At 40.3% G+C, this 23728-nt stretch overlaps 1 protein-coding gene across 1 annotated transcript in view; it reads right to left on the bottom strand.

Annotated features, from left to right (window-relative positions):
* Positions 1–5311: 5311 nt before the first annotated feature.
* Positions 5312–23728, bottom strand: part of C12H8orf34 (chromosome 12 C8orf34 homolog) — a 322609-nt gene continuing 304192 nt past the window's right edge. The window contains exon 13 of the mRNA XM_048358631.1: positions 5312–5382. Within this exon, the coding sequence (XP_048214588.1) occupies positions 5375–5382 (8 nt within the window). The 3' untranslated portion in view covers positions 5312–5374. The remainder of the gene's footprint in view (positions 5383–23728) is intronic.

Here is a 23728-nt window from a genome sequence, read left to right as displayed (position 1 = left end):
ATCTTTAATCAATTAGCTGTCTAAATTCCTCCCCTACCTATTTGCTTCTCCGTCTCCAGTGTTGATGATTGCAAACGTGTCTTGATCACTCTCTCAGCCTCCAGTCCTGTCCCTCTAAGATCATTCAGCCCAAAACTGTCTTTCTCAAATGAAAATCTCACTATGTACTCAGAACCTTCTGCGTTTGTCCTACCCTCTGGACGTAGCACAGCTTAGTGGTATGGCTGCCACAAGCTTCTTTTCTGCATTGCTCAGCAAAGCTGCACATCCTGTGTTTCAGACACACATGTTCATCGCACCTGGCAAGTCACAGGGGTCCTAACCTCTGCGTCTTCACACCCACTGGGCTCACAAAACAATCCCCAGCTGGCGTTTTCAATGCCATCCATAACTCCCCTCAACCTTCTCCTACCCTACATAACTCAAGATTTCTTATGGTCTTCAGGCCCGGTGCCTTATTGTCCTTAGAGCTATTATAAGCAGCTGCTTGTGGATGTTAAACACACACTAGTCACCTAGATCTGTGAATGCCAGACCTGTGTGTTTCCTTGCACTGCTGGGACCCCAGAGACGAATGTGTTAGACACATAAGCAATGCTCAATAAATACTTGTTAAAGGAAGCAGGGAGGGAGGTTTGCTGTTCTCAGAGTTCAGTGGAAGACAAAGCCACATTTTTGGCTCAAGGTTTTGTCCTTTCTACACAGGTGCTCTACCATTTAAGCCATGTCCCAGTACAACTCCTGCCTTCTTTGTTTTATCTGCTTTGGTTATTTTCCAGTTAAGGTCAAGAGTTTCGGCTGAGGATCCGACTCAGATTATGCTCTTCCTACTTATGCCTTCCACGTAGCTGGCATCGTGCTACACGCCGCCCGGCCTGCTGAATCGATGGAAATGGAGTGGCGCTTACTTTCTGATAAGGAGGACGTTGAATCCCTCATCAGCTGGGATTGCAGGAATGTGCCACGGTTTCTACTAACAGCATAGCATCCTTTCAATGTCCAATCTCTTTATGTCCAGGAGCAGAGCTCTGGCTTCTCCTTGTGTCCAATCTGTCATCGTGGGCCTAAGCTGTAGACTTGGGAGAGCAGCTCCCAACCCCACCATCCTCTTCCCATCCTCTTCCTGAAGGACGGCACGTAGCTTTACCGGAGATCGCCTGCCTAAAACCTGTCATCGCCTCCAGCGGTCACTCACCTGACTGTGAGTCAGCCCAAGTGCCCCAGGCTCTGAAGTTGCCTCCTCATCCTTTGAGGGTGTCCACACCGCCTTCTCACCTTTCCCCAGGTCATCTTTCTGGGCCACTTTAGCGCTCTGCTCTGCACACCTCCTGCATCTGGTGCAGCCTGGTGGCTTTGTTGTCCCCATAAACTCTCCTCTACCTGAGCTCCGTGGCGGTCTCCTCTAACCTAACATGGGTCTAACCTCTAACCCTAACATGGGTCATGAGCTTACCCCACCGTCTGTGGGCGAGCAGCCCACAAAATACACAGGTGTCGGTTCTGTCAGTTCCCCGGCTCCGAAATATCCCAATCACGCACGCATCTTCACCACCTTTTGCTTAAATGAGCTTAAATAGAACCCTTTCCTGTTTTCACACACACGCACACGCACACACACACACACACACACACACACACACACACACTTGCTTAGTTTCTGCATCTTCTACCAGTCCTGCACAGTATTTAGACTGAGCTAACCTGCTGACAATCATTAGTAGCTTGCTTCAGCAATGACTGCCATCCTTGGCTGTTTATTGAAATCAAGTCAGAATCATCCCCCATGTTAAAAGCCTTGAGCTCCTGCGTCGGTTCTATCCGCATACCGCTGTATGGATTCTAACTGAACCCTAGCCTGTCCTAGAGAAAGGGTAAATATCTGACCAGTGAACACTCTGAATGGGGGAGCAGAGGGCAGGTGTGGTTTTCCCCAGCACAATCCCTGCCCATCCACCCACCACCACCACCAAACACACGATCTCATACTCGCTATCTGCCCCAGTGATGCACACCTCCGTGACCTCACTGAAGTCGCTGCCGGACATACTCAGTCCACTCCTTCTTCACTCACGGTCATTCTGTGCTCCCACTTAGACCGTCATCCCTGGGCTCAGCGCTCTCTTGAGTCTATCTCAACATCAGAGAACTGCCCGAGGCATCCTCGGTGCCAAGGAGCCTTATTTCACTCCCCACCCGACGCACCCAGTGAAGGCCCGGAACCCAGATGTATTCACAGCTACTCTTGGATGCTTTCAGGGTAGCTCAGCCTGTCAATGGCGGCACACGAATACAATAGAACATAAAATGTGTTCACCTAAACTTAAGCCCCTCTGTAATCACCTTGAGAATAAGGGCCTGCCCCCCACCTCCAGAGGACCAGAGGCTACCAGGGTCCCAGCCAGGATCCCACAGAAGCCATGGCGTGACAAAGGCCCAAGGCCAACTGCCTGCGGTAGCGCTTCAGGAGGGGGATTGAGGGAACGCCTCAGCAAGCCTTGCCTGCGGGGTTTGCAAGTGTTCTCACTGCAGCCATGTGGGATGAGTTGAAAGTCCAGAAGATGCCAGGTGCGCAGCGGAGGTGAAGATGCTGTGCCACGCGAGGCTTCCTGGGCCACCCCCGGGCTCCTCCGAGCCTCAGCCTCCCAGATTGTCATCGCAAATGGTTTCCTTCACCCCCGTCCCCCACGTTAAAAGGTTTGAATGAATACTTAGTTTCTAACGGCTCACAGCTGTACAGACAGCATGCACGACAACTCCAAGTTCCTGCGTGAGGACGCAGACGGCTGTCAAAGGAATTCATGTCATGCCCAGTACCCCCTAACATGGGATCACCGTCTTTGGGTCTTTGAGGGAGGAGGAGGGAAGCCCAACGTCCAAATGCACCGAGGAGCACGCCCAGAGGTGTGCCCCAGGGAGCTCACCCCCTTTCCTTTCCCTGCGTTTTTGTAACTCCCCATACCCCTGCTTCTGCTCAGGCTCCGCTGTTCTCCTGTCCTTTCACACTGTCCAGCCCCATCTGCATAGACCGAAGCGAGGCTAGCTTTGATCAGACCTTTCCCTTGTGCAACAGTTGGCTCCTAGTTAAAAAGCAGCCTGGTGTTATCTGTCTTTGACGGTACCCATTCTGGTGGACACGGCGATGGCTCGCTGGACCTGCCTCTTGGCGTCTGCTTGGTACTTAGCTGAGCGGATTCAGGTAAAAGTCAGTGAGCAAGAACAAACCAAGTCTGACCAAGTATTGATTGGAAGGAAATGTGGCTCGGATAAAGGAAGGCTGCACGGCATATTGTAAAGAAATTTCTAGTCGGAGAAATCTTTGAATTCTCAGTTGAAGTGGTATTCTTTATGGTAAGGATTTTAAAATAAAGAATATTCATTTTTGGTTTGTTTGTCTTTGAAACTCAGAGCCTCGGTACTATTAAGCATTTGTGCTCAAAGCGAGTGTGGTACCACATAAGCCACAGTTCCACTTCTGGCTTTTTTTTTTTTTCCTAGCGTATTGTAGATAAGAGTCTCATTGGGTTTTCCCGCCCAGGCTGGATTTGAACAGTGATTCTCAGATCTCAGCTTCCTAAGTAGCTATGATTATAGGTTTGAGACACCAGCAGTAGCACTGAAACAAGGAATATTCCCATAAATTTGTTGTCTTGCTTTTCACCAAGCTACTGAACCATTTGCTGTGTGCTAAACTGTTGTGCTTGGACACGAATCCTCCTCCCCTCCACACACACAAGGTGTCCTATGTTGAAGACGTTGTCTCCAGTGGGGATTTGGTGGGACAGCTTTGCCCTAATTATGGATGGACTCCTTGCTAGACGCATCACTGAATGGACTATGCGGGGTTGCGGGGAGGTGGGGTCTGACTGGAGGAGGTAGGTTAACTGAGGGTGTGCCGTTGAAAGGTTTATCTTGACCAGTACCTCTTTTTCTCTCTGATGCCAAGCCACCATTATGTAAGTAAGCAGCCTTCTTTGTCACCAGATCTCTCAGCCAAGACACCTGTCACAGACCTCAATCTTGAGAGGAAACCTCTGCAAATATCAGTCAAAGTAAATCTTTCCTCCTTAAGTTCATTGGCTGAGCTATTTTGTTACAGTGATGCAAAGTAAATAACACATAAGCCTTTAATTTATTTCAGCCTATAAAAAAACAATATCTTAAATCAGTCTCATGAGTTTCTAGTCACAAGAAAATGGTAAGAGATTTTATTGTATTATTTGTAACATTATTTATACTTGGGAATATGACAATTCATGAAACAGAATTTGTTTATCCATAGTTTGACCATTAATGTTTGTTTCATTGAAAGCTATACAGGTAATTTTATGATTTAATATTAATACCTTAAGGGTCCAAAAAAATCCAGAGTCAGATTAAGACAAATAAGATGAAAGAGACAGTAGATATAGTTGGTTGATTTACTTAGATCCATTCACTTAACATATGCATAGCACATTCCCAAAGCTAGTACACATCAAATTTAAAATGGCTAATCTTAATTGGGCTTGATAATTGCATAAGTAGTCAAACAACTTTTAATTTTAATTTTTTTTTTGGCCAGTCCTGGGCCTTGAACTCAGGGCCTGAGCACTGTCCCTGGCTTCCTTTTGCTCAAGGCTAGCACTCTGCCACTTGAGCCACAGCGCCGCTTCTGGCCGTTTTCTGTATATGTGGTGCTGGGGAATTGAACCCAGGGCCTCATGTATAGGAGGCAAGCTCTCTTGCCACTAGGCCATATCCCCAGCCCTCAAACAACTTTTATTAAATGTATCTGGGCATGCATTTCATTCCCTCCTGCTTGGCTTTATGGAGTTAACGTATCAATCCGTTTTTCTAGTAAAGAGGGGGATATGGTGAAGGTGGGAAATACACTTCTTACAGCTGTACACTGCGTGTGTGGTAGTGATGACTCTAGACAACTACGGCCCTCAGAGCACTAATGGCACATGTTGGCATATGTGGGTATGTTTTGTAATCTGAAAAATGAGAAAACGTTATAAAAATAGAAGTAGAAAACCCTAGACAAGTTAAAATACAGAAAGTTTTTCAGCAAAGTTATTTGAATCAGGCAATATTTAATATATCAAATATTAATAACTATGTATAAAGTAACATCAACCTAGGACGCTAATGATGACAAAAGGGAGCAGGCGTCATTATCAGCCCAGGCTCCTTTGTCAAAGTCAGTGTCCTCTGATTCTACATGGGGGGATCTCCCTGGTTATTACAGTACTTGCTTATTTACTCACATTAGAAAAATAACCATGTACTTAGTCATCTAAGGATTACACATACTCAGTAGGTTAGCATTATACACAGGGATGTGATTGACTGCAATTATTTTAAGGACCACTTGGGACTTCTTCTGTATGTTTCAAAGACCTGTTGAGGAAAAACAGAATAAAAGAAAACGGATTCAAAAATACATCCACTGAGCAGTAAATCAAAATATACAAATTTTACAAGAGTTTTTATCTTATACTACTACTTGTAGTACCCATATTTTTCTTACAGTGTATCAGTTTCTGGTATCTACAAAAAATCGTATTAAGATTGGGCTCACAAAGGAAAACATCCATGTCTCTAGAATATCTTTTTTGGTTTTTTTTTTCTACTTTTTACCATCATCACATTTAATATTTCCACTTCAGAAGAAAGTCTTCTCCCGAAGAGTATTTGCTATTGGCTATTTGCTCAATTAATATTTATTTAATATAAGAGGAGAAAAGGATGGAAGGGCAGAAGGATGTGAAGAAAGGAATCCTTTTGTTTCTGCAAACACTTCTCCTTAGGTGGAATGTATTCTCTGCCCCAACCAATCCCTGCTAACTCCTTTACCTGACCAACTCCTCAACTTTAGGTCATAGCCTTAATATTACTCTCTGGACCCCTGATTACCAGGTAAGTTAGACTTTTCTGTTGCATCTACTTATCTCCTTTCTCTCTAACAATATTTTATCTAAATAATTGTTGACTACATATCTTCTCCACAATTTAATAAGTTCCATGATGAGAAGAACCTCAATAGTACATGATATGTTAGTGACGTAACAGTGATATATTATTCTCCAGAAAATTTCCAGACCCACTGTAGGCTTTATGAAATATAAATCACATGAACAATGGATGCAGTTAAAGCTCTTGGCCTGCAAAACACTATGCCCCTGTGTCATGCAAAGAGCATTTAGAAAACTACAGCAGAGAAAGACTCGATAGTTGTGTACCTTGGGCAGTAGAGTCAACAGGGGTAAAACAGATAAAGTTTATGACCTTAAGAGGATCTCTGTGACAAAGAGAATCCTTCAGGTTTCAGATTTTGGAGCTAAATAAGAGAGTAAATATTTCAAAACCATTTTAAGTACAGTAACAGGTTTTAAATGCATTTTTCAAATTAAACAATATGTGTCAATTATGGATGTATTATTGATAATAACATGCTATTAGCACAACATGAAGAGACACTTTTTCTTTTCCATTCTTTGCCATTTTTCTTTGTAACCATTCTGAGTGGAAGTTTCTACCCATTAATAGCAGAATATATGTATGTTTTATTAGTGGACTCAAGCTCTTATGTGTGAGTACACATTTACACAGTTTTAAAATTAATCCTATTTTGTTTAGTCACTAGGTTGTTTTATTTGTAGATGCTTTCTGTATTTTATTGGAAAAATTGTCCACATTATTTAGTAAAACATTTCTCGTGTTTTATTGAAAAAAGCATGGCAATGAACATACTATTCTGATAGGTACATAATGGTGCATTAAAGAAACTCTTTCTTTAGGTGGCATCCTCAGAATTATTGGGTAAATGAGTGTTTAGTGGAGAACAGAACTGAAGGAGCCGACATGGGAGAAAGTGAACTCTCAAGTGCTCTTGGGGTTCCCACGAGTCTGGGTGACTGCTTGGTAGGGGTGCTGAGAGAAAAGAGGAATAGAAGGCCCCGAAGCGCTTTCCAGGTGCCTTACTCTGGTTCTGGGAGCGCTAATGACTAAGTGAACATGCTTGTTTTCCCCCATGATATAAAGAGATAAGATAGTGCTGAATTCTTCTGGGATTCTGTAACTCCAAGAGATCATAAGTGACACAATGGTCCTGCAGAGTAAGGGCTTCATCTTTTGAGAAGTTCTCTGTCCTGCCAAGGAAAACAGGTCTCACCACCCTGGAACGGTGTCCTGGGGCAGGGAGGCTAGGTGGGGACATGAGACCTAGAGAATACAGGAAAAGAAACGCAATTCAGGATACTTGGCTCAAAACATGTTCTCATTAGGTCATGAATAATAGGTATTTAAGGGCTGGGAATATGGCCTAGCGGTAGAGCGCTCGCCTCATATACAAGAAGCCTTGGGTTCGGTTCCCCAGCACCACATACATAGAAAAGGCCAGAAGTAGCGCTGTGGCCCAAGTGGCAGAGTGCTAGCCTTGAGCAAAAAGAAGCCAGGGACAGTGCTCAGGACCTGAGTCCAAGCTCCAGGACTGGCAATAATAATAATAATAATAATAATAATAATAGTAAGTATTTAAAATGTTTTAAGCTTAAGCAGTTGTAAATGGTACCCATAATTACCTGACCTTGATATTAATTACCCTGAGCCAACATAGCAGAGTAGACCAAAGCAGGACAAGAAGAGCATGGAACACAAAGAAGAAAATCGGCAGAACCTGCACAATGAAAGAGAAAGAGGTAATGTGCTGGACAGGACAGAATATCTATTACACACAAGTCCTTGTCGGTTTAATTAATTTCTAGTGGCAACTGATTGAAATTAGCACCCAACCGCATTTCTAGCTAAGAAGGCGTTGCCATTGCGTATGAGTTAGCTACTGAACTCAGCTGGTGTTCTCTCATTCCATAACTCAGTCATTTTCCATGCAAACTTCTGTTGTTTTTCAAACAAAATCGAGTGTACAGATGTGTCTGTGGGAAGCCCCTCGCCCACACTGCAGTTAGGATTCTGACTTTCAGCATGGAATAAGCAGAAAAGCCAAGCACCCTGACCCAGGTCATTCAGCATCACCAGGAAGCTATGAGACTTGCATTAGGAATAGTATATAAAAATGAATTACATTTGTAACACCAGGCATGTGAAATTACTTGCTAAATGTAGTTCCTCTAAGTATAACTCTGAGGCAAAAGAAAATGGGAAGATATCTCCAAAGACAGAGAAAAACAGCAATTGGCGGGATAATGAGCTACTTTGCATGTTCAAGTTCTAACAAAGTCACAAAATAGCAAAGAAAGTGGAGGCAGAGGAAATAGGAAAGCTAAGGATGGTCAGTAATTTCACACAGTTTAAAGACAAAGTAAATAACCCCACTTTCAACAAACAGCTCTAGGAATACTAGATCTACAAGGTGTGGATAATGTGGACAGTCCACAAGCAAACAATTCAGTAATCAAAGAATTTGAAATGACACTATCCCATAGGTATGGTTTGGGTGGGGGGATCAAAATATATGGCAGCATATTAAAAGCGCATATCAGTATAATAAATAAAAGTTATATGATACTAGAATATTTGATAGTGGATTTTCATGCAATTTACTTGGTAAACTTTTTAAAAATTAAGTACCTACTAGTAAATGGTGCTTGATTATTGTGACATGGCATATTGATTTATGTGTTGTTCTATATAATTAATTCATCAGCAAATTAGGGAGAGCATGGGTTCTATAGTCAGCTAGACTTCAGTTCAAACCTTGTCCTGTGTGTCTGAAAGTTAATATCTGTCAGCCTCTTTCACAGAGGATGGCGGTAAGAAGGAGATCTTCAGAAGCATCATTAGTGATTTTATAGTATTTGACTTTGCACGACAAGGAACTATGAAAACAGTTGGATTGGAGGTGGTATGTATACCTACACAATGTATGGCCGGTAACGTTGGAAGGCTTGGTTACAGTGTTTAAATATCCTATATGGGAAAGTCAAAATAGTGATATGGCCATGTGTGATTATTCATCGCCATCTTAGTGTATTAACAGTACAGGGAAGGAGGCAGCTGAATCAACCCTCTCTAGTAGAGTCTCTTGAATTTTAGAGGATATTAGACTCACTAGCTGGATGGTGAAGATAGTTCGCTGGCCTATATCATCAGTTTCTGATTTCAAGTGGTCTAAGGAAGGTAGACTCCAGGGAGATTATGTTTCTTACAAATTCCAAGGGCTGCTGCTCCTGGCGGGGGTGGGGGGGTGGGGGGGCTATTCTTTATACTTTTTCACTGTTTTCTATAGTATAAACTTTGGGATGAACTATGGACCGGGCTGCAATCTGAGGAATATGGAGACAAATGTTGGAAGTAACCTGGCAACAAAATAAGATCAAACGTCAGTTGAAGAGGAAATGGAGAATGTTGAGGAAGTTTGAGACAGAGGGCAGAGTACAGATAACAATGTAAACTATAGTCTTGAAGGAGCACTGCAAGTGTGAGAGCCAGGGACTTAGGAAGGCAAGGTTTGGGGGACGTCCGTCATCGTGTGTGGCAAGAGGGGAGCCCAGGGAGGCAGATGGGAGCACTTCACACCAATAGGGGAAGCGGCATGACAAGTCAAGAGACAGGACAGCAGAGGCCTAGAGAGGAAGGGAGCTCCAGGTGGCAAGGCAGTGCTGCCTGGCAGCCCTTGAGTGGCGACCGGAGAGGGAAGCACTTCCCCTGCAGAGGCCACTCCCAGGGAAGCAGTGTGGTCTGGGAAGAGCGGTGTGCGTGGACAGGCAAAGCTCTGGCGAGTATTGTCTCAATCGCAATGCAAGACAGTCCGTGGAAAATCAAATTCCAGTCTCACAGGGTACGGTGAAGAGAACCAGGAAATACATCAACGCGGGGAAGAAGGCCAGGGCATGAAATGATTTTGTTTTCTTAGAGGCAGTTGAACAGGGGCAGAACAGCCAAGGATAACGAGGACTGAGAAAAAGAAGCAGAACTAACCTGAACCACATTGCTGAACTGAACTGTGGTGTCAGGTTGTTCTCGTCTATGAAGTGACATGGGCTCCCGCCTCTTCCCTGTTCATGTGTTTTGAAGTCGGACAATGAGGATAAATAATGATTGCAATGCGCTCATGAGAATATAAAAAAGCGAAGCTGGAGCTGGGGATATGGCCTAGTAGCAAGAGCGCTTGCCTCGTATACATGAGGCCCTGGGTTCGATTCCCCAGCACCACATATACAGAAAACGGCCAGAAGTGGCACTGTGGCTCAAGTGGCAGAGTGCTAGCCTTGAGCAAAAGAAGCCAGGGACAGTGCTCAGGCCCTGAGTCCAAGGCCCAGGACTGGCCAAAAAATAATAATAAAAATAAAAATAAAAATAAATAAATAAATAAGCGAAGCTGTTTTGGAGGGGAGAAACAATAAGCAAGCAAGAGTAGCTGTCAGGTTTGGAAATAAATATAGACAGATGATGGATAAATGATAGATAGGTAGATATATAATATGTACATATACATACACATACTGTATGAACACTTGGATACATAACTAATGCATATGTTTAAACATGTGTGTCTATGTAAACATATGTGTATTTACATGTACATATTCAGGATAGAACACTCGTTTTTCTTAAGTATATTGCTAATGGGATAGGTCCAGGCTGGTTTTCAGTGAAAAGCAGCGACACAAATCACTTAAGGCAATGCGTTATAAATGCATGTGCAGGGATGGAAGGACATTTTGGTTAATGCACCATGTTCATTGCAACTCATGACTGCAGGAAAACAACTCATTGCGCACACGGCATGTCATTGAATGTGTCCTGCGTGGTAGCATAAGCCGGTAAGCCGCTCACATGCACGCCTGTGTTGGTGTTGTGATGGTCTCTGAATAATCAGAGGACTGAGAGGCAACCTCGGGCTTGACAATTTCCTCAATTATCCCGAAAAGTAGCTAAACCAATTCGAACTAACTTCACTCACTCCTCCACTCGCTAAACTCAATCATTAAATATTGACTTAGAAAATAGTCAGTGTGTGCAAATCTATTAAATATGAAATAGGAATATCAAGGCTAAATTTTTCCTATAGGTTAATTTCTCAAATAAATAGATGGAAGAAATGTGTCAACTATAAAGTCCTAAGTGGGGGAAACTAAAAAAAAAATCATTTCAAATATAAACAAATGTATAATTCTCTGTGTCCTAATAAGAAAAGTTATATATAGTTTACATTCCAGAATACAAAAAACTATCTATGGTCTGAAGAATGTTTAATTATACTAAGGACGATCTACAGTTTGGAGATATTTAATCAACATTGCAAAACAAGTCATTTGGAAGAAATTTGGCAGCCTGCTTTGAACAGTTGTTCCGCTTTTAATAGCTTACTATGGGACTGAAAACAAGCTTAATGTAATTACTAAATGCTATTTATTTTATTCTGTCAAAATTTTAATTTTTATGTTTATCATATATGTCTCCCTTAATTTTCTGGGTGACTTTGCTCGTAGATAGTAATTTGGAACAGGGTAAGTATATCTAAATCAAGTTGAAGTTTCTATTAAAAGCAGATTTCCTACCCAAATGGATTACTACTTCAGTTTCTTATACAGTTCTTTGCCTTATTTTCTTGTTTCAGAATGGCTTCTTATAATACAAACCTTTTCAGTGCAGTGAAACAATCCGTATCTTGTTGCTATCTATACACATAGTTTTTTTTCACCCATCATTTCTAGTGAAATTTTATAAGTAGAACACATGGCATTGCATTATGTGAAGATCTACGTTTAACTTATTGCGTGTTCTTGGGAAAAGAATATTTCACAAAACTTAGTTTTAAAAATCAGAGTCATAATATCCACACATTACGTTGTCATAGGATGCATGAAAATAGACACTGCAAAGCACAGAATGACAAAGGCCTATTGTGAGTCAATTCTCTTCCAAGTTTTCTCCACTGAGGATGTGTATTTCTCTGTAAGCCTTAAAATGGCTCACAATAGGCTTTTAGAAGAAATGGACTGCTATAATTCTAAATGCATCCTCCAAATAGATTTTGTGGTTTTGTTAGACTAGGTGACAATGCTTTTAAATATCAACTTTTACTCCTCAGAGTATATACTAATTATTTTACCAAGAAATATGTACACACAATACATTTAGCATTCTGTGGTTTTAAATCTTATTCTACCTTCACATGTCCTTTCTGTTACAACTACGCAAGTAGTTTCATCAGCCATAATGTCTACCTTCAAGTCACAATTTCTTGCAAAATCATACAGCAAATTTTCTTCCACCTCTTCTGAAACAGTGCCAATCAGCTTTTGTACCAGCTCAATAATCGAAATATGACATTTCTGGAGTGGAATGTTTATTCTTTGATTTCTTAATTCAGACTGAGAAAAGTTACACTTAGGTCTAAGATCAAAGGAGAAAGCACAGTAAAATAATAAGGTGTTTGAGGGGCTGGGAGTGGGGCTTAGGGGTAGAGTGCTTGCTTAGCATGCACAAAACCCTGGGTTTGATTCCTTAGTGCCACATAAACAGAAAAAGCTGGAAGCGTGGTTCAAGTGGCAGAGTGATAGCCTTGAACACAAGGAAGCCAGGGACAGTGCTCAGGCCCTGAGTCCAAGCCCCAAGGCTGGCAAGTAAGGAGGAGGAGGAGGAAAAGGAGGAGGAAGAGGAGGAGAAGGAGGAGGAAGAGGAGGAAAAAGAGGAGGAGGAGGAGGAGGAGGAATGCGTTATGTTGGGATTAATGACAGTATGGCTGTAGGTATGCCAACTGAAAGCTCATATGATGAAACACTTGAGTTCTTCCATCTTAGAGTATATCTAAGAGTAATGATGACCAACACCAACGAGTAAATGAGAAGTGATATTAGTAGTTGGGAAATGCACTAGAAACTAAAAGTAAACCAATAAAAAAGTTCAAATAAAAAATACAGGGGAAAAATGAGGGAGGAGGTAACAAGTTGGATAACCAATGTACTTACTGCCTTACATAGGAAAGTGTAACCCCTCTATACTTCACTTTGACAATAAAGAAAAAAATACAATAATTTAAATTCTTAAATTTGGATATTAAGAACAGTTTGATAGCATTAAGAAGAGAAATGAGCCAGGTAGCGGTGGCAGGTCTGTAAATCTAGCTACTCAGGAGGCTGAGCTCTCTGATGCAATTCAAAGCCAGCCTGAGCAGGAATGTCTGTGAGACTCTTATATCCAATTAACTACCCACACCTGGAAGTGGTGTGCTAGCTCATGTGTAGAGCTCTAGCTTTGAGCAAAAAAGAACACCCCGGGGTTGTGAGTTCCAGCTCTAGGACCAGCACCAAGAGAAAAAGAAAGAAAGAAAATAAAAGGAGAGATGGAGAGATAAATAATAAATGATTTGAAAAAGGATGAACTATCTAACTATGATGCTTAGAATGAATGCACGGGAAAATTGAAGTGGGGGCAGAAAACTTGGTAACTGTACTTTGAATACAATCAAAAAGTTGCACATATTCTTAACTGGAGGACGTGATTATTGAAAAATAACTCGACAATTTTTTCACAAAATTGTTCCCTTTGTCTATTGATCTGTGATGGCTTCCCCAGCAGAAAGGGCAGAGATGGAAATGCGAATCTCTGGAAAATGGAGATTTCCTACTTCCTACTTCCTTTGGAGACAGACATTCTGATAATCCAGCTCCAACAAGTGGAAACACCCTAACCTTCCATAAGAAAGTGGGTGAGGAGCGGGTTGCATAGGTGGAAGTCACAGTCTGGCTTCCAGCCCCAATGGACCTAATAGCAACGACCAGCTTGCTAGTCGTGTGCACTAACGGTCTTCTGCCCCGCCTGAGGATGCATGGGAAAATGCATATACCTTCCTTGATACTGACCCAAATTACAGATATGCGACTGGAATAAGTGATGTTTGCATTCAACCTCTAAATTTTAAGTAACTTCTTATGCAGCATTAGCTGAATGTAAGAGAAGCCACAGAAGGAGGAAGAAGAAAGCAAAGAGGGAGGGAGGAAGGGAGAGAAGAAAAGTCTGAGCACAGAGCAAAATCCAAAACTATGGAGGCATTAGCTATAAACCCAGAATCACTCTGATTAGTCAAGATTGGCAAAAAGAGGCTAAAATTGAACTGTATTTAATAACATTATAACATCACAATAAAGCTTCAAAAATGCCAAGCAGCAGTGGTTCACATCTGGAATCCTAGCTACTCAGGAGGCTGACATCTGAGGATCAGAGTTCAAAGCCAGCCAGGGCAGGAGAGTCCATGAGCCTCTTGTTTCCTATTAACCACCTGAAAACTGGACGTGGCACTGTGGCTCAAAGTGGTAGGATGCTGGCCTTGAGTGAAAGTTCAAGCCCCAGTGAGATTTTGAAATTTCAAGGATCATCGTAGGACATTGAGAATATATAGTCTTCAAGCAAACCGATAATAAAAGATCAGTAATTAAAAGATGATCCCCCCCCCCCAAGGGGAAACTGGGAATATCATAAAGTGAGGAAATGGGGTATAAATTAAGATAGCAAATTTAAACTTGCTGTAGTTTGGACTTCAAGTCTCCTAAAGGTTCATATACTAAAAGCTATTAGGAAGTAATAGAATCTTTAAGACACGGAGGCTAATGACAAGCCTTTATGCTCTTGGGGACATATGTACAGAGTGGGTTTGGAGACTGTAATTTCTTCCTCTTTATCTGTTTCATTCCATGGCAATTTTGTTCTTTTATACAATCACATGCTGATGTGATGTCTCAGACTGTTAGAGGGCATAGGTCATGGACTAACGGTATGAAAAGGGTTAAAGCTACAAACCTCAACAAACCTTTACTCTTTACTCTTTATAGGTTGATTATCTCAGGCATTTTGTAACCCTGATGGGAAATTAACACACTAACAATCCTAATAGTTTGAGAACATAAAATTTTACTCGATGAGATAAATTCTGAAATATTTCTGGAACTGACTTTTTAATATGACCTAAGTGGATGTTGATTTGAAGAGATTTTTCCATAACTTGAGAAGATGGAAACATTGAAAAGTTATCAAATGGAAAAGCACACACCACATCAATAACAACCAAAAAGAAGTTATCAAAGCAATTTCATTTAATGTGGGAATTGATGCAGACCTAATTAATAGGTTTTAGTAGGTACATGTCCTAATGACTGAAGTTCCAATTCAAGAAATGTATTCACCACCTTACTTATTTTACTGTCACCCCTCTGCACATCACTGCTACAATAAAATAAAAAAGGAAGCTTCCAATTCGGAGCTAATGCCTGTGATCTTAGCTACTCTGAAAAATCATAGTTTGAAGCCACCTAGCGTAGGCAGAAAAGTTCACTAGGATCCGTCTCTAAAATAACCAGCAAAAAGAAGAGGGAAAGGTGTGACTCAAGTGGAAGAATACCGGCCTAGAAAGCATGAAGCCCTGAGTTCAAAATTAACAAGTTCCGGGCTGGGGATATAGCCTAGTGGCAAAAGTGCCTGCCTCAGATACACGAGGCCCTAGGTTCGATTCCCCAGCACCACATATACAGAAAACGGCCAGAAGCGGCGCTGTGGCTCAAGTGGCAGAGTGCTAGCCTTGAGCGGGAAGAAGCCAGGGACAGTGCTCAGGCCCTGAGTTCAAGCCCGAGGACTGGCCAAAAAAAAAAAAAAAAAATTAACAAGTTCCAACTCACCTGGAAGATATACTTCTAACTTTGTAGAAACTGAATAACATCAATATCAATTATATGAAATATTTGGGTAGACACAACCAACTATATAACGAAAGATAAAAATAAACAAAGCACTGCGAAACAGAATGTATGTATCATTATTATTTACCAGATATTGGTGCTTCTAAACCTTTATCCAAAATAGGTCAGACACTGGGTCACTTGGTCACACAGTGGGTTACCAAGTAAGAAATATCAACACATTTCCTATGACTTGACTTCCTAGAGATTATTCTCTGGGGGGGAAAAAAAAGACAACGCAGGATGGAAATAAAACTGGACTTAGAAGAAACCTTTACACTTTTCACCCGTATTCCCGAAATGAAGGAAGGCCGAAAGCCAGGGAGGCAGGCATCCTTCTTGTGTCGAATGTCACCTGTTTTCCTGCCAGAAGGACTCTGTGGCCGGAACCCAGCCCTCTGGCACAGGAGGATTCGATTATGGTCTATTTACCAGAAGTGCCTTCAAGCTCCCTGCTTACCCATAGGCTTTGCTGCTAAGGAGCCTCGTCTGAGACGGAAGGAAGGAAAGATGATACAGTCAAGGCATGTTCCTAGGAGGCATGTGCGCTCATCTTAATTTGATGTTTCTCTCCTTTGAAGGTGACTGTTGAAAGGTTGTTAAACAAATTGCCTGGATTCCATAGTATTGTTTTTCTTGAATCTATGTGCAATTAATGAAAGGGGAATTTTAGTTTGAATATATTGACTGATGAAAATACTATTACACTTTAGAAAATATTTCTCAAACTTTTACCATTGATTTGACTTAGCATCTTATGTAATACTTAGGTATTGAATTTCTAACTACAACAGTACGTATAAAAGTACAGACTAAGTACGGTCTGGTGTGAGTCTTCAAGAATGTATTATTTTAATTGAAGAGGAAAGATGAACATATATGAGACCCCGGCAAGGGTCTGAAGAGGAAAAATTTCATTCTTATGAAGTTTCACTACATATGGTTTTAAGTGAGAAAATGACTTACTAAAGTTGGGGAAAATTGATTTGTAATGGAAAATGTTTTGGTTAGATTACAATTGTTTCTAAAACTAGATTCAGATACAAAGAAGATGTTATCTGCGATTTTCAAGCAAACAATTGTCAGTTGACAGCATGAACCTTGCATGAACTATCAAACAAAACTCTCTCCTTAGACATGTTTTAATCTACACTCATAAGCAATGCAAAAAACTATTGTAAACTACTGGAAAATCAAGAACATTTCAGCACTGTTTTTTATTAAATTGTGAAATGTAAGACATGTGGAGAAAAGTACAAAAAAAAATGTTGACAGTAATGACAAAGTAATGACCCACTGACCACCATCCAGGTTGAAGAATAGAATGTCTCCAACCCTACGAGTTTCTCCCAAAAACTCATGGCGGCGAAACGGGACCAACAGGATACAGCAAGGATTTCCTGCTCTTTTTACAATAAGCACAATGCTTTCTGCACACTGCAGTCCAATTAGCCTGCTTGTAGTACTTTTAGTATTTTATAGAAATTTCAGTCTCATTCCTGATCTAAGAGGGATATTTCAATAATGAATCCAGTGTGACAATTGCAGAATTGTTTTGTAAAGTGACATTTATAGATGAAGTGAATTTATAAACTCAATATATATCTAACCTGTTGAGTTTTTTTTTAAAAAAAATAATAAACAGCCAAAATATCAAAATTTTATACCTTGTTGATATCATTTTTTGTATTTACTATGTTAATGTGGTGAATTCCATAGATTGATTTTCAAAAGTTAATCTGGTTTTGCACATTGGCAAAAAATAAAAAATGTCAAAGCTTTTAGAGGGTGGGTGCCAATTTGCTTAGGACTTTTTAAAATCTGTGCTTCAGAGAGGTTTTGTTGAACACCTCTGTAATGTTTTGTAATCAAGATTAGCTAGCTTCTTTAAATAAGTTAAAGAAAATTTCCTCTTTGATTCCCCAGAAGAAATGCTTTGTAATTTTGGAGTTTTGGAGAATCCAATGACATCTGGCCTGAACATACTTCGATGAGGAGATTTTTGAATTACAGTTTTAATTTCTTAAATAGTCTAAGTACTCAGATTTTCTGTTTCTAATTCTAATTCACAAAGATATTCTTCTCATAATCATTTAAAATAACTTTAAATATTAGATATGAACCCCAGAAACCTGATAATAAATCATGGTATACCTATACAAAACAATATCACATACTCATTTTTTAAAGTAAAACTATAGGTGAACAATAGACAATATAGAAAATATTTAAGATAGGAAGTTAAAGCTACATTAGAAAACTGATATATGTCATCATATGTAATTTTATAAATGACTGTACAGGGATGTCATCATGTGCATACATACATATGAATGCATATGAGACAACTTTTAATGCCCAGAGGGGAAAAACAGAATAACCACAGGAAATATTTTTGAGTGGTAAGATTATAGGTCATGTTTGTCTTATTATTTTTCTAATTCTTATAACATGTCTTTGTCAAAAGCATGATATCTGTTCCCCCTTAGATTCTATTTGAATATTAAGCAAATACTGTCATAAAACTAACATTTTAAATTCTAACTGTGAATTATATACATTTAATCTAATAAATATTATAGGATATGTTTATGAGATTACTGGTCAGCAAAAGGAATTCGGAAATTGGCAGCATTTTTCTTTCAGGCAGCATTACTATGTGAGTTGAAAAACTTTGGTTAGTAAGAGTAAGATAATTTTGGCTAACAAGAAAGACCTAGAGTCTATGACTTGACTCAGAGAAAAGCAGAAACCTAAAATCCCTGTCTGCACAAAAACAGATGGAAATGAGTGTGGGTAGAAAATATTAAGAAATGACCATTGCTATGGCAACCTGGAGGGCGGGCCACCAAACAAGTGTTGCTAGGAGTGAATTCCTCATTTACCCTGCCTTGTTTCTGTTTCTTAAACAGAAGACTATCTCAATCTTTTCTTGCATCTCCTACTTTTTTCATGTTAAATTTATTTTTATCTAAAATATTGATCTAACAATAGCTCAACAGCTATGTACACATGATTATATGAGATGAGGTTAAGCAAAATAAACTCCAAGAGACGGAAACAGCAAGATTTTACTGTTGTCGTTAGGTTTAATGTACCAGGTGAACTTCTTTCGTTGTACCCCATGTGGTTACTGTATATGAATTTGGTACACTGGATATTGTGTATGAGCTTACCTGAACTAGGGAAGGGAAAGAAAATTGAGGGAGGGTGTAACAAATATGACAAGAAATGTACTCACTACCTTATTATGTAACTGTAACCCCTCTGCACATCACCTCGTCAATAAAATTTAATTAAAAAAAATAAAATATTGATCTAACCAAAGCAAGCATGTCGGCAGATAAATCCAGCCAGGAGATTGTAAATTCATTCTCTTGTCTTTGACTATTACTGTACAAGTAGTTCCTTCGTGTCCTTCAAAAATGCAGGCTCAGTTATGAAGGTAAGCTAGATAAGTGCTCTGAGGAAAGTAGGAAGCAAGTGTAGAATACCAAAGTTGCTTTTCCCCCCTCAGGAATGAAACCTCAATTTAGAAAGAAATCTAAACTCAGAGGAAAAAAATGTATAAACATTGTCCTATATCTAATAAATATTCTCCTCTGTGTACATGCTTATTTTTCAGCTAACTTAATTTGAATTCTTTCTCTGGATATAGAATAAACCTGAAGACCAAACCAAAAGTAAAAGAGAATCAGCATATAAAGCAGTGCGCGCGCACTTCTACAGAGCGCGTTGTTTCTGAACTCTGATCAACCAACTAGCTAGAACTGTGATGCACCAGCAGCGTTCCACTGGCTTTCAGTCCCCTCGCTTATCAAATGAAGAAGTTCACTACAACCTTTCCATCCTTGAAATTTTAGGAACCTAAGGGACTCCCTGTATTGTGAGAGAAGAGTTACCCGCATACAACTTTAATCCCTTCATTGGAAATAGCTACATGTGTTTGGGGATTTCAGATGGGGGCTCCTTCTAGAACTGCTTATGCTTAATGCAATGAAAGATACAAGAGGGCTGTACGTATGTGTACTAATATTTAGCTAACGGATTAACTCTACTCACTAACGAAAGTTTGAGAAAGTGCTTCACCATGGTTGATTTCCGATTTCCTGTGTGCAGCAGACTTCATCATTGGCTGACATTTACTCTTTGTCTTGTGAAGAAGAAAATAGGTGTTCAGATATTCCAGCACTGTATTCGAAAAATGACCTCTGTCTTACATAACGGTGCTGCTGTGGTTTCATGGCACTTCCAAAATTCATCTTGAAATTGAGCTGCCACTGGGCCCCTATCAGAGCCGGGATGTTTAGGAGGTGGCTCGCTGAGGGAGACTGTTCTCAAGAATGGGAAAGTGCCGTTTTCACAGGAAGGATTTGCTATCTGGAAATAGCTTTCCTGTAATTCCTTTCCCACTCCTGCTCATTTGTTCATCTGCCACAATGGACGGCCTGGAGACCCTCACCAAAGCCAACACCATGAGAACGGATTCTTAGGTTCCAGGGTGAGGAGAAATGAGCTTCCTGCTTTGTGATTTACTTAGTCTGTGGCATTCTGTAAAATCAGGACGACTAATAACACTAGCATAGATGGAATTTAGAACTTAACTTTCTTCTCATCAATTAAAGGCATATACAAAAGGCCTTACTGGTTAGATCCAGAGTGTCAGATATAAATGATCTAACCAGAGATCCTTCTCAAGCAAAATACTTCATTAACTAATTATCAGTTTATGTTTTATATCCTTACAACCTAGACCCTCTTCTAGTCTTACGATTTATCCTCCAGATTTATTCCTCTCTAGCCAATATCAGTCCTGAATAGAATAATTGCTACATTTCATAAGCCATCAAGAATAATATACACTTTGATATTTACAACAGCCAAACTGTGAACTCAGATAAGTTGCTCAAGAACAGAGGAACTGATAAAGAAGATATGGTACAGTCTTATCACAGAGTATCACAGGGCCATAAAGAAAAATGAAAGCATGTCATTTGCAGGATAATAAGTAGAACTGGAGATCAGGTTGATCAAGATAAGCTAAGAGCATAAAGCCAAGTAGCACATTTTTTTGCTCGTGTAAGGAACTTAGACCTAAAGGAAACACATATTCATGTACATATACATATACACATACATACACAAACATGCATGTGCATTGCTATGCATATATGTGTGCGTAGAACCTGATTCAATGTGACTATTTAAGAGGATGAAGATGAGGGGAGCAAGAGAAGAACGATGGAGGATGAATGATTTCAAATGAATTCAAACTATTTATGAAGATGGCAAAGGGGATCCCAATGAGAACTGTTGATTGATAGGGGTTGGAGGAGCCCCCAAAGAGAAAGTAATAAATATTATTCTGATTAAAATATAACATACACATGTCCAAAATAACATTGTAAAGTCCCAATTAATACATACAAAAATGACAGGAAATTATAACAGGCGGTGCTGAGGAGCAGGGGTAGTTACCAACAAGAAGGAGGAGCGTAGACAGACCGCGAGCGAAGGTGGCGGACTGTGGTCAAAATAATGTACTTGTCTATATGAAAACAGAACAATGAGACCTGTTGGCCTAATGTTGGAACAGAGAAGGTGGTAAGGGACTGTGAAAGCTGAGGGGGGAATGAGGTTAATCTGGATACATTTTATGTATGTATGAATAAATCACAAAGAAACTTCCCCTCGTGCTTAATGTATGGCAATTAAAATTCATAATAAAAAATAAAATAAAAAGAAGAATCTGCCCTTTCTGTCTTTGATCCCTTGCGCATGCTGTTATTCTTGCTGGTATGACCTTTGTGCTCAGTTTTCTACCCATTTATCAGTTAAAACACCATCTTCCTTGTGAAGGTCTTCAATCTGGTGTTCTCCTGGTGGTAATTCCCTTACTTGCCTTCCCTAGCACGCTATTTATCTCCTAAGAAATACTGTGATTAATGCTACTAATGTTTATATACATTTTTGAAATGTAGTAGGGAACTGAGCTATTAAATAATCCTGTTTATCTTTGCATCTCCCATGCCAAACAGTCCAACACACACCAGCCAGCCATACATACATGTGCTGGTTGCCTTTCCACAGGCGTGGTTGTTCTAAGAAGTTAATCTGGTCTACCAAGGTTATGGGATTTATGTCAGACAATCTTAGTAAATTTATGATTTGTGACCCAAAATGTCAGAGTCTGTTTAATTTGTGAAAGTAAAACAGGTTATTGCTGAAACAACAACAACAAGAGCCAAAGAAAATCATGACACAGTTCAGCTGGTGTGAACATGCTCAAGCGTTTGGTGTTACTGAAAATATACCCCAAAATTCCATAGAGGTAAAAAGACAAGCTTTTTTGCAGCCAGACAAAGCATCTCTGCCTTGGTATAAGATACACTCCATGTGATCCATGGCTGCCTCAAAGCTGCGTCCATCAAGATCAGAGAAAGGACTCGATTTCCCTTCATTTTGTTTTCACTGCTTTGTATTGTTGTTTCAGGCCACACCTAGAACAAATGTAAAAAAATTGCAAGACCAAAACAATAACAAAAAAAAGTTTAGTGAAAAGTTGAAAACCGTGTGCTACTCATTTCCTTCTTTTCATTTTTTTTTGAATTTTTTTTCTTCTTTATTGTCAAAGTCAAGTACAGAGGGGTTACAGTTTCATTCGTAAGGCCACTGGTACATTTCTTAACCAACTTGTTTCCTCCTCCCTCCTTTTCCCCTCCTCCCTCCCCGTTTCTCTCTCCCCCCATGAGTTGTTCAGTTGGTTTACACCAAATGGTTTTGTAAGTATTGTTTTTGCAAATGTTTGTCTTTTTATCCTTTGTCTCTCCAGTTGGGTATTCCCTTTCTCTTCCCTAGTTCCAATACATTTACATACAGTATCCAGGGTATTAAGATCAGATACAGTGATAGCAGGGGTAAAACCACGGGAAGGGAACATGGGGGGAAAAAAAGAAAGAAAAGGTTACGGTTTCACATGGCATGTTGAAAGTGATTACAACAATGGCATAATATTCGTTTCCATAACGTGGAGTTCGTTTCACTTAGGCATCACCATATGTGTTCACAAGGGCATAGCTATTGGGCTCTTGTGATCTGCTATGACTAGCCTAGACATGTACTAATTATTCCCTACGAGGGAGACCATAGAGTCCATGTTTCTTTGGGTCTGGCTCACTTCACTTGGGATGATTTTTTCCAAGTCCTTCCATTTCTGTATGAATGAGGCAATGTCATTCTTTCTGATAGAAGCATAAAATTCTGTTGTGTATATGTACCACATTTTCCTGATCCATTCGTCTACTGAGGGGCATCTGGGTTGGTTCCATATTTTAGCTGACAAATTGTGCTGCAATGAACATTGTTGTGCTGGTGGCTTTAGTGTGTTTTTGCTTGTAATCTTTTGTGTAGATGCCCCAAAGTGGGGCTGCTGGGTCATAGGGGAGTTCTATGTTTAGCCTTCTGAGGAATCTCCATACTGCTTGCCAGAGTGGCTGAACCAGTTTACATTCCCACCAACAATGTAGTAGGGTTCCCTTTTGGCCACATCCCCTCCAGCATTTGTTACTGTTAGTTTTCCTAATAATGGACATTCTTACTGGGGTGAGGTGGAATCTCAGTGTTGTTTTGATTTGCATTTCTTTTATGGCCAGTGATGTAGAGCACTTCTTCATGTATTTCTTGGACATTCTCATTTCCTCTTCAGAGAAGTCTCTTTTTAGGTCTTTAACTCATTTGTTGAGGGGGCTGTTGGTTCTTAATTATTTGTTTTGGAGGAATTTAACTTTTTGAGTTCTATGTATATTTTAGATATGAGGCCTTCGTCTGTTGTATGGCCGGTAAAGATTTTCTCCCACTCTGTGGGCTTTCTGTTTATCTTACAAGCTATGTCCTTTGTGCTACTCATTTCTTAACACACACACACACACACACACACACACACACACACACACACACACTGTATCTTATCTGAGTACACTGGAAACTGTATATACTGGTATTAGAACTAGGGAAAATCAAAATCGAGAGACAAAGGATAAAAAGACAACTCC

The sequence above is a fragment of the Perognathus longimembris genome, chromosome 12 (genome assembly GCF_023159225.1).
Source record: "Perognathus longimembris pacificus isolate PPM17 chromosome 12, ASM2315922v1, whole genome shotgun sequence".
Classification (NCBI taxonomy): Eukaryota; Metazoa; Chordata; class Mammalia; order Rodentia; family Heteromyidae; genus Perognathus; species Perognathus longimembris.
The sequence above is the reverse complement of the archived record's forward strand: the minus strand, read 5'-3'. Positions and strand labels throughout refer to the sequence as shown.